This window comes from Marmota marmota, unplaced genomic scaffold (genome assembly GCF_001458135.2).
Source record: "Marmota marmota marmota unplaced genomic scaffold, marMar, whole genome shotgun sequence".
NCBI classification, from domain to species: Eukaryota; Metazoa; Chordata; class Mammalia; order Rodentia; family Sciuridae; genus Marmota; species Marmota marmota.
The window spans coordinates 83,476-95,376 of NW_026007372.1; the positions used below are offsets into that span (position 1 = coordinate 83,476).

Below are 11,901 nucleotides of genomic sequence, written 5' to 3' on the forward strand. Positions count from 1 at the left end.
TAGTTGCCATGATGCCTTTAATACTGATATGATATCATATTAGTATAACATCTAAAACTGCTTAGTGTAGCATCTAAAACTGATATAATAGCTGCCCTGTACCCTTGAATACAAATAAGATATGCATACTCTATTATCTAAAATGGATATAATATCTCCCCTGTGGTCTTAATACTAATATAATAGCTGATCTGAAGCAATTGGTACTAGTGTGATTACCTGTTTGGCATCTAAAACTGATAAGATAGCTGTCCTATAATAATAAAATACTAATGCAATAACCGTATTGTTACTTCTAAAAGTGATATCTTTCCTGCTCCATGGGCTTCAATACTAGTATTGAATATGATATCCATACTAGAGCATCAGAAACTGATAAAGTGGCTGCCCTGTGTCCTTTAAGACTAATATAGCATTTAAAATTGATATGACAGCTTCTCTGTGGCCTCTGATATGAATATGATGTCCATAATATAGGATCTAAAAACTGATCTAGGGCCAGGTGCAGTGACACATGCCTATAATCCCAGTGGCTCAGGAGGCTGAGACAGGAGGATTGTGAGTTCAAAGCCAGCCTCAGCAAAAGTGAGGTGCTAAGTAACTCAGTGAGACCCTATCTCTAACTAAAATATAAAATAGGGCAGGGGATGTAGCTCAGTAGTCGAGTTCTCCTGAGTTCAACTTTTGATATCAAAAAAATTTAAAAAATAGAAAATAAAACTGATATAGTATTTGCCCTGTGGCCTTCACAGCTAATATGATATCTATATTGTTGCATCTAAAAGTAACATAATAGCTGCCCTGTTGTGATTAATACTATTATTATGTCCATCCTATAGTATCAAAAACTGATATGGCTACTCTGTGGCCTTTTGTATCAAATGTTAAACATAATATAGCATTGAAAACTGATATAATAGCTGCTCTGTGGTTTTTGGTTCTAATGTGATATCCATATATAGAAGGGGTCCCTGCAGACCTGGGGCAGGCAGCTGGCAAGCTGTGGACACTCCCAGAGAGGTGAGTGCTGGCCCAGGTGACCACTCTCCTGGCTGACCGTCTGTTCAGGCAGGCACAGAGACTGCGCAGCCAGGGCACGCAGGAGGGAGACTCCAGTGAGGACCCGGCACCCCGCCCCCTGGCCTGGGGCAGAGCAGGCATCCACTGTCTTACAGATGTCCTTTCCAGCATTCTGTGTGGCATAAACCAGCACCACATAGACAGTGGACACCAGGGCTTTCCAACGTAGACAAGGCAAAGCCCAGTTGCCTCCTGGACTCCCAGCCCCTGAGCAGACAGTGGTGGTCATCAGGAGGATGCCCACTTCCTGAGCCCCTGCTTGGCCTCCCTAAGGTCCCCACCTGGCCCCTCAGCACCCTGAATCAGGGGCTGCACCTGAGACCAGGTCTCTCCCTCTTCCCAGGCCAGCCACCCCTCTCCAGGACTGACCACTCGGCCAGGACCAACTCCACACAGGCCTCACTCCCAGATGGAGGCTCAAGTCCCAGGTCAGCCCTTCCTGTTCACAGCACTGCCCACCCCTGCCCACAGGACAAGCTGCACTCTGCCACCATGACCACGGGGACCCCAGGACAAAGACTCCCGGCGCAGTCTGCACCTGCAGGCCACCTGTGTGGGGACCTCCAGAGAACTCTGTACTGAGCCCTCTGGAGTCGGGGACTCAAAGTTCTTCATCACTCTTAGCATGTGTATGTGGGAGGGCAGCGTGGAGCCCCTGTGGAGGGACAGTGTGCAGGGGCCTCACACGGTTATGCAGGGAGTTCCCATTCCACCAGCACCTCCAGCCTAGGTACGTCCCTAAAGACCCAGAAACAAATGCTGGAATGAAAACTTGTGTGTGAATATTCACAGCAGCACCATGCACAAGGGTCAGAAGGGAGAAGTGACCCATGTGTCCACTGAGGAGGAATGGGGGAACAGGACGAGTCCATCAACATGGTGGAATATTACTCAGCCCTGAAAAGGACTGCAGCTCTGACACATGCTGCAAGTGGGACAGATTTTGAGACATGGGGCTCAGTGAGAGAAGCCGATACAGAGGGTCACTCAGTGTGGACTCCGTGGGCAGGTCCTATCCACAGCAGGCCATCCAGACACAGGCAGTGGGCAGGTGATGGGGCTGGGCAGGGGACTGGATCACTGCTGGAGTGCGAGTGCCTTTCAGGGGTAAATAGGCTGTTTGGAAGTAAAGGCACTGGGCGCCCAGTGCTGTGAAGGCACCTGATGTCTGGCTCTATCCCTAGCAGATGGACTTGTGCACGTCCAGCACAGCTACAGCCCATGCTCAGGTTCCTGCTCTCAGTGACCCAGCACCAACTGGAGGCAGAGAGGCCAACTTCACAGATACCAGTGTCAACCACATGTTCTGGGGACTGCAGGTGACCTGTGGGGACCTTGGAGAACACACGAGGGCATTACAAGCTGAAGCTGGGTGACCCTGGACATAGCATGGGGCAGTCCTGCCACATCCCGGGGCAGCAGCTGCAGAGATGACATTGGGGTGGCCATATTTATTGTCAGCTGTGAACAGCGGTCAGGCGGGGAGCATCCCACCAGAGCTGAGCCTGGCCTGACCCCAGGGACGGAGGCCTGGCTTGAGCTGCATTGGACGTTGGGGTTCCTCAGCCAGTGAAGTGGCAGGATGCAAGGCCTCTCACCCCCAGGCCCAGGTCCTGCAGGAGGAGAGGGTGGAGGTGAGTCCCTGGGTGCGGCTGAGTCTCCCGGCAGCCCCAGCCACGGCAGTGCCAGCCACGCCAGCTTCCTAAACTTCCTGTAAATGTCTCTGTGCACAGCAGGGCACGTGGGGCATCGGGAGGGCTGTTTTCCAGGTGGACAGAGGTCCCCATGGATGCTGCCAAGTCTGCTCCAGTCTCCGAGGTCAAGATGCGTTACACCTGGCTGAGCAGACGTGGCCGGGAGCCAAGCTGACCCTGGCAGGGAGACCCCACTGACCTTGAAGATGTGTCCTGCCTGCAGCTCCAGCAACAGCTGCTCTGGACTCAGGCTGTCCACTGCAGAGGTCACACACAAGTCGGGGTAGTCAGCCCCCCTACCCTGGAAGCAGCAGGACATCACCCAGAACACTGGCATCTCCAGGGTGCACAGCCGCGTCCCTGTGAGTAAAGCTCAGGTATGTCCCTGAAGCCCAGCCACCCGCCTGCTGTAGGACCCCAGGTGGCCTGACTGTGCCCACTCCCCAGTGGGGCCCTGGGCCTGCTGGTTCTCCCTGGCACCTGCAGCACTTGATCCCCAACTCTGCCCTGACTCATGGACTGCAGGGGTCAGCAGGGCCACCTGGAGCCCAGGAGCTGGAGAGGCCAGGCTCCTGGAGGGAGCTGGACACCATTGTAAGAGGTGAGTCCTGTCCACATTTGCACCCCAGAACCTGTGAGTGGGACCTGGTGTGGTAACAGGGTCTCTGCAGAGGTCATTAGTGAAGGGTCCTGAGATGGGCTCCTCCTGGGTCAGGTGGCCCTCATGCAATGGCCGTGTCCTCCCAAGAGACAGAAGAGGGGACACAGACCCTGAAGATGGGTGACACTAGAGCATGGGGCAGTCCTGGGGGGGCACATCCCAGGACAGCAGCTGCAGAGATGACATTGAGGTGGCCACGTTTATTGTCTGTCATCTGTGAACAGCAGTCAGGTGGGGAACGCCCCGCCAGAGCTGAGCCTGGCCCGAACCCAGGGACGGAGGCCTGACTTGAGCTGCATAGGATGGTGGGGTTCCTCAGCCTGTGAAGGAGGAGGAGCCCCGTGGAGAAAGAGACTGGACTGAGGGGCCACCAGGCAGGGCCACCTGGAGCACAGAAGCTGGGAGATGCAGGAGGAGCCTCCCTGGAGCATGTGCAGGGAGCTCAGCCTGGGACCCTGGTTTAGCCTCCACCCTCCAGGGTGGGACAGTACAAGGTCCTGTGGTTTTCATCGCTGGTTTGTGGTCATTTGCTACATCAGCCCCAGTGTTCCCTGCACTGGCCAAGCGCTGAGGGGCCACCCTGGCACTCCCGCCATCTGCACAGTCCCCCTGTAGCTGGACAAGCATGTGGTGCTGCCTTCCCACTCCCAGACCCTGAACACCATAGCACAGAGCACCCCATGGCCCCTCCTTGACTGACTGCCCTGTGCACACACCTGTCTCAGGGTCCATGCGGATCACCCTGCCTCCGTCAATGCAGGCCACCCAAAGTGTCCCCGTGGTGTCCATGCACAGCCCATCTGGCATGCCTTGCTCTGGCTCTAGCTGGCACACCAGCCGTGGGTTTGCTGCAGCAGGACAGAGGCACGTGGCCCCTCACAGCCCAGACCAGGAGGTCATGTTGCATGGCCTCAACCTTGGGAGGGAGTGACAGACCTGGTGGTGCATCTGGGACCCCAGGAGGGGACTCGGGAGGATGTCGGGGGACTGGCCACAAAGGCTCCCCCAGGGAGGGTGTGGGGGGCTGGCCACGGAGGCCCCACCCAGAGAGGGCTTGTGGTGCTGGCCATGGAGGCCCCTACTCCAGGGAGGACGTGGGGGGCTGGCCACGGAGGACCCCACCTGGGGAGAGTGTGGGTGGCTGGCCATAGAAGCTCCTACCCCAGGGAGGGTGTGGGGGGCTGGCCACGGAGGCCCCACCCAGAGAGGGCTTGTGGTGCTGGCCATGGAGGCCCCTACTCCAGGGAGGACGTGGGGGGCTGGCCACGGAGGACCCCACCTGGGGAGAGTGTGGGTGGCTGGCCATAGAAGCTCCTACCCCAGGGAGGGTGTGGGGGGCTGGCCACGGAGGCCCATACCTGAGGGATGGTGTGGGGGGCTGGCCACGGAGGCCTTCGCCTGGGGAGGGCATGGGGGACTGGCCAGGGAGGCCCCTACCCAGGCCTCCTGTCTGCACGTTGTAGTCATAGGCTCGCACAGAGTAGACCAGGCTGTCCACGTGGTAGAGAGTGCAGTGGTCCAGGGACCAGTCCAGCCCATTGGGATGCCCAGCTGGTCCAGCTGTCTGATCACAGAGCGGTCAGCGTAGAGTGTATACAGGGAGCCCTGCCCCGGCTCCCACACTCCTGGAGCGGATGCCTCTGGAATGGTGCCTGAAGAGAGTGGAAGGTCAGTGGGCAGCACCCCAACCTGCCTTGTCCACCCCACACAGACCCGCTGTGCAGAGAGCTGTGGTCACCCTCAGTTGGGGGACAGCAGGCAGGATGGCCCTCAGGCAGCATCTGTGAATGAGCCTCTGTGCTGGGCAAAGGGGGGACCCCAGAGATGTTCCACCTGGGAAGAGGCCTGCTCAGGCAGAGGTGCAGGGCCCTCAGCTGCACGTGAATGGCCTCTGGCCAGCAGCCCTGGCCACTGCCCCACCCTGGCGGCTTCGACCCTCCCAGGGTCCTCTCTGGGCAGGGACCCAGGAAGAATTACATGAAAGCCATGGGCTTTGGAGAGGGAGGGAATCTGTGGGATGCCCAGCACCTGCATAACCTCGGGTGCTGCTTGCCAGTAGCCTGGGGAGAGCTCCTGAGGTCCCCAAAAAGCTGGCACCCGCCATGATGAGAGGCTCTCCAGGTGGCCTGGGCCACCTTCGGCAAACCGGGCCACAGCCAGTCCTTTCAGCAGCTCACCTGCCTCAAACCTCCCAGTGGGGTCCACCTTCCCATCCTTGAACCTGTTGTGGGGCTTGTCATGGTCCAGCCAGGCTGCCCACTCCACCTGCCCCGTCTCCCAGTCCAGGAGGCCAAGGCAGGTACCAGAAGCCACCATGTAGATGCCCTCTCTGCACAGAGCCACACAGCCACCAGGGTCTCCTGGGAGGACAGAGGATACAGGACAGCAGGGTGGCCCAGCTGCTGCTTCTCCAGGAGACAGTGCCACCCCACCCATGGGGCTTCTGCTGGGAGGCACTGTCAGGGCACAGAGCACGTCTCAGCACAGGACCAGTCCTGCTGGGCCTGTGTGGACCACCTCTCTGCGCCCCCCTCCCCACAACGGCCACCACAGGGCCTCTAGATGGGACTGGAGGCTGCCGAGCCTGCCTGCACGACCACCAGGACTGCAGGAGCGGAGAGCACTGGCCTCTCCTCACATCAGTGCCAGTGTGAGAGCCGCGGGTGCCCCTGAGCCCTCGGGTAGGACCGCTGGGCCTGGGGCAGGCTCCACAGGAGGGTGCCTGAGGCCAGACACAGACTTTGGGCCAGCCCTGATCTGCAAGGGGGACAGTGGCACTTGCCCTTGGGGAGGGGGAGGGTGAGTGGAGGACGCTCCCAGAGTGCTGCTTCTGCTCCTCAGAAGGCCCACAGGGGTCATCAGCCACACAGGTGTGCAAGCTGCTGTGCAAGCCCCACAGACACACAGGTACCTCCCAGGTGTGTGAGCCCATAGGGGTCATCAGCCACACAGGTGTGTGAGCCTACAGGGGTCGTCAGCCACATAGGTGTGCAAGCCCCTATGGTCCTAGGGCTTTTTGGTACCTTTGTCATAGGTGTCCAGCATCACTTGAGGCCTGAGGGTTGCAGACACACAGATACCACCCAGGTGTGTGGGTCCACGCACACACATGAGCCTGGAAAAAGCACAGTCACCCCCACCCTGGCTCCTGAGTCAGGACAGGTGCGTGTGTGGCACAACCCGGGGTCAGAGCCAGGCGCGGGCTCCACACAGCCGCCAGGAGGATGTCAGCGTTTCCAGGACTTTGTCTGGAGGACAGCGAGCCCAGCTTTGGTCCATCCTGTACACCAGGACTTCCCACCCCCACGGTCTGTCCTGTGCCCAGGGTGTGACAGCCCACACTCCAGGGGCTCCAGAGCAGTGGGACAGGTGCTGAGCAAGCAGGTGCCCCAGCTGGGCCCCTGCAACCCTCAGGCCATGAGTGATGCTGGACACCTGTGGCAAAGGTACCAACGAGCCCTAGGACCTCAGGGGACACGGGCCATGGGCAGGCAGGACAGCTTCATAGCTAAACGAGCCCCAGGACCTCAGGGGACACAGGGCCCCGGGCACATATGATGGTCTCACAGCTCCCTCCCCAGGAACAACTGGAGCTCTAGGGGACCCACACTTCCTCAGGCCCATGTTCTGCAGCCCCCAGACCCACTTCCTCTGGCCCTCCATCTGCAGCCCCCAGACCCACTTCCTCTGGCCCTCCATCTGCAGCCCCCAGATCCACTTCCTCTGACCAACCCTCTGCAGCCCCCAGACCTACTTCCTGTGGCCCTCTGTCTGCAGACCCCAGACCCACTTCCTCAGGCCCACCGTCTGCAGCCCTCAGGCCTACTTCCTCTGACCCACCATCTGCAGCCCCCAGGCCCACTTCCTCAGGCTCACAGTCTGCAGCCCCCAGACTCACTTCCTCAGGTCCACTGTCTGCTGGTCCCAGACCTACTTCCTCAGGCCCACTGTCTGCATCCCTCAGGCCCACTTACTCTGGCCCAAAGTCTCCAACTCCCAGACCCACACTTACTGTGGCCCACAGTGTGTAGCCCCAGGCCCACTTCCTCAGGCCCACCATCTGCAGCCCCCAGGTCCACTTACTCAGGCCCACAGTCTGCAGCCCCCAGACCCACTTCCTCTGGCCCACCGTCTGCAGCCCCCAGGCCCACTTCTTCAGGTCCAATGTCTGCTGGTCCCAGACCTACTTCCTCAGGCCTACTTACTCTGGCCCAACGTCTCCAGCCCCCAGACCCATACTTACTGTGGCCCTCAGTGTGTAGCCCCAGGCCCACTTCCTCAGGCCCACCATCTGCAGCCTCCAGGTCCACTTACTCAGGCCTATGGTCTACACCTCCCCAGAGTTGGGTTCCACCGGCACACAGTCCTGGCATTGATGTCCACATACACCAGCTGCCTGGTCTCCTCTTCCCACACGGGACACTCCCCCATCCTGTACCTCTCCCTGATGACAGCCTCAATCCTGGGGGACGCCATGGCCTGGGAGGACGACAGGGCTGTGAGTGCGCTGTTCCCTGTCCCATTCTCCTGGTCATCGGGTGAGGGCTGCTGGACCGTGCAGGCTGGGTGCTCCCAGATGTGTGACACATCCTGTGGTCTCAAGGACAGCCTCTTCTGCTCATGAAGCCTCACCCAGGCAGACATGGCGATGCAGAGAGGGACCCAGCCAAGCCCGTGCCCCTCCTGGCTCCTCTGCCACCTGGCACTCTGCATGACCCGAGAGGTCAACAGAACGTGCAGGTGCCCCGTCACTTGAAGAGGCACCCCCTGGCAAGGTTCCAGGAATCCTTGTGCCTTTTCCTTCTGGTGGCACAGTGTGCCCACCACTCCCCCACCTTCCAGGACCCCCAGCTACAGCCTGGGAAGCAGGGGCTGCTAAGCTGAGCCACTGTCCAGGTGGGCCCGGCTCAGAGGCTGGGGTGGGGTGCGATCTGCAGGTGGCTGGCTCCCGAGCACACACCCTGGCCTTTCTGCCCAGGAGACCTCTCCCCCAGAACGGCTCACTTTGCAGTGCTCCTGTTAATTGGGTTGCTGTGCCACGCCTGCCCTTGGTGGGACTCAGTTCACAGGGCCCTTCCTGGATAGCAGCAGGAGGCCCAGCAGCCCAGGGCTCGCATACTGGGGCGGCTCACATGCTCCTCAGCCCTCATCCTGTCCTGTTCCCTCAGCTCCTTGGGACTCCACTGCACTCAGGCTGAAGGCTCCACCAACTGGGGGCAGCAACTGTCTTCCGCCCTCCCCTCCCTCATCCCTCCCTCTGTGTTTCACCAAACCAACAGAGCCCTAGGCGGTGGCATGTCACTTGTTCTGCCCTGCAGAGCCAAGGTAGCAGTTGCAGGAGTTGCCCCCGTGCACTCTGCATTACAGTAGGAGAAGCAGCAGCCCTTAGAACCTTGCTTCCATAGAGAGCCTCCGAGGTCATGGCCAGAGCCCCGCCAGGCATCCCTGAGACTTCCCCTTAGGGCGGACCATTTGGCTCCCCAGCCCTCCTGGGTTCTCACCTTGCACAGGCGCTGCCCTGGGCAGCGGGACACTGTGCTCCTCTCCTACTGCAGAAGAGCGCCCTCTTGCAATTGGGAGTCCACAGGGCTCACCCAGGCAGGCTCACAGGGAGCAGAGTCTTGGCCCAGCAGGCCTAGAGGGGGCGCGGGGGAGGCACGGGGATCCCTGGGCAGGCAAAGGGGACGCTGGGCAGGGCTCTACTCACAGGCATCCTGTAAAGAACGGACTGCTGATCTCCGAGCTTCACTTGCTGACCCGACCCGGCCTCGCACACCTGGCCATGGCACCCAAATGTTCACAGGCACCAGAGCCCCCTCCCCGCGTCTTCCTCCGCCCTCTGAGATGGTCTGGGCGTCACTCCCCCAGCCTCCTGTAGGCTCCTTCAGCGGCCTCTGCCCACGTGCCACTCCAATGAGTACAGTGGTGCCAGGGACCCTGCGCCTCTCCTGCCACCACCGCTTTCTGCCAGCAGGATTGCCAGGGTACTCCCCAAGGAGAGGATTTTGGCAGGAGGTGCTGCTCTCTTGCAGGCCCACACCAAGGGTTCCTCCGGCTGCAGACAGGGTAGTGGCCTCCATGCAGCCAAGACCTAGCTCTCCCTGAGACACACCATGGGGGCACAGAGCCCCACACGCCCTTTGCTCCCACATTCCAGGGGCCCTGACACCAAACCAGTTGTCATGCCCCCGTGACCCCACAACAGGACGTCAGGCACTCACCCTTCTCCACGTCCCTTGGTCCAGCTGTCCTACCTCCAGAATGCTCCTCCTCCACCTGCCAAATGCTAGCCCTTTCCCAGGTCCTGCCTAGATTCCCAGGGCAGCCTCCTTCTGCACCTGGGGCGGATGATCTCATCTGACTCATGACTTACACACTCCCACACTCCGACCTGCTGATGACTCCCCCGTTTGTAGATGAGCACACACCAGCTCCCAGAATAGATTTCTGCCTAACACCCTGCTTGGAAGTCTATCAGGCATCCCACATGGGCTTGCCCACACACCCCTGCTCCCCACCTGGGATGCGTCCCCATGTCCAAACCCAGTGGGCTGAATAGCACCCCAAGTGCACTGGGACCTCGGGATAGGGCTTCTTTTGCATTTAGGGTCTCTGCAGATATAATTAGGTAATGATCTCAAGATGAAACCCTCCTGGGTAAGGGTGGCCCTATGCAATCGCAGTGTCCTCACTAGAGACAGAGAAGGGGACACAGGCACAGAGGAGTAGCACCTGGAGATGGAGGCAGAGACTGCAGTGAGGGGCCACCAGCCCAGGGCCACCTGGAGTCCCAGGAGCTGGAGAGGCAGGAGGAGCCTATGCAGGGATCTCAGCCTGGGACCCCTGGTCTTGGCCTCTGCCCTCCAGGGCTGGCAGAGGACAAGTTCCTGTGGTTTTCAACTGCTGGTTTGTGGTCATTTCCAACATCAGCCCCAGTGTTCCCCTGCACTGGCTAAGTGCTGAGGGGCCACCTTGGCACTCCCGCCATCTGCAAAGTTCCCCTCTGTAGCTGGACAAGACATGCCTGGAGCCTACCCTGCAGCCTGGGGAGGTAGCTAAGCCCTGTGACCCCTGGTCTCAGCCTTCTGCCCTCTAAGCCTGGGGGAGAAGATCCCACCGGACTGAGAAAATGGTTTAAGCCCCTGTGACACTTTGTTTCTAAGTGCAGGACATTAACAGGGCCATGAAATTGCATCCAAAGTTGGCCCCTCATCTCTGCCTTCCAGATGTCCTGTCCACCAGGCTCCTCCCTCCCTCCCCTCTGCTCAGCTCTGCAGCTCCCTGGGCCCTGGGGCTCCTCACCCCCTCCCCTCTGCTCAGCTCTTCGGATCCCTGGGTTTGGGAGCCTCTTCAACCAGGTCTCCCTGGCACTACCCTCTCCCTGTCTGCTCCCCCAGAGCAGGAGCCTTGTGCCAAGTCAGTGTGAGCCTGTGTCCCCTGCAGTGACTCCTCTGATGTCCTGTTGCCACCCTGCTGGCATAGTGTGGGCTCCCCCACCAGAGCAGGGCTCAGTCACGTGGATAGTGTCCAGTTCTCACCCTCCTGGGTGACACTCCTTCCTCCCTGTGGGACAGCTGGAGATGGTGTGTTGCACTAGGCCTGCTGGCCCTACATCCCACTTGGCTGTCCAGAGAAGCTGTGGTGACCCTGGGGCACCTTGGGAGCTGCAATGGCCTGCATGCTTATGGTGATCCCACCAGGTGATACTCCCTGTGGGAGACCTGCTGGAGTGACTCGTTGGACCCTGACACAGACCTAGGCCCCGGGGTCATACACCCTGCCCCCTGGTGGGCCAGCTGGCTCCCTCTGACCAGGGAGCATGAGACCCTGCCCTCCTCTCTTTGGGTCTGTGAGTGGTGGCACTGCTTCCTCATGTCTCCTGAGTAGGAGTGGCCTCCTCTGGGGCTCAGCTGAATACCCCCTATCCCAAATCCTTCCTGATGGGGTTGTTGCCCAGGGGCCTTGTGACAGGAAAGCACCATGGGTCTGCCAGAGCCTCAGGTCACCTCGACTTAGGCTGCTTTCTGGGAGAGGCACAGGGGCAAGGTGGGGTTCAGATTGTGGGTCTGCTTGGGGACAGACTTCTCCCTGAGAGGCTCAGCACTCCTCCGTCACCAAATCAGGCAGCCTGGGGACCTGAGCTTCCCTCCTCCTGCACCCAGCACTCCATGTCCCTCATGAGCCCATGCTTGGCCTTAGGGTCCCACAGGAGAACTTTCCTCTCCCATGAGTGACAGGCTGACTTCTTTCCCAGGCTGCAGCCTGAACCTCCACCTGAGCCTTTCCTGAGTGACTCCGGATCCTGCACAGGGCTCAAAGCACCTCCTGCTCTGGTCCACATAACTGGGGTTGGGATCCTGAAGGGCAGGCCATCCTCAGCAGGGTCCTGGGAAGCTCCTTCCTGCATCTTCCCACCCCTGAGGACCCAAGGCCCCCAGTACCCTGTCGCGACCCCTTGCCCGCAAG

The 11,901-nt window shown here is 59.7% G+C and overlaps 1 protein-coding gene across 1 annotated transcript; it reads right to left on the reverse strand.

Moving 5' to 3' along the window:
• Positions 1-3,722: 3,722 nt before the first annotated feature.
• Positions 3,723-9,769, reverse strand: LOC107133721 (regucalcin-like). Its single transcript, XM_048797693.1, is given in 6 exon segments — positions 3,723-4,283; positions 4,873-4,977; positions 4,980-5,087; positions 5,613-5,795; positions 7,448-7,914; positions 9,657-9,769. Coding segments are annotated over 4 exon segments (885 nt in total). The 5' UTR covers positions 5,752-5,795; positions 7,448-7,914; positions 9,657-9,769; the 3' UTR covers positions 3,723-3,750.
• Positions 9,770-11,901: the final 2,132 nt, after the last annotated feature.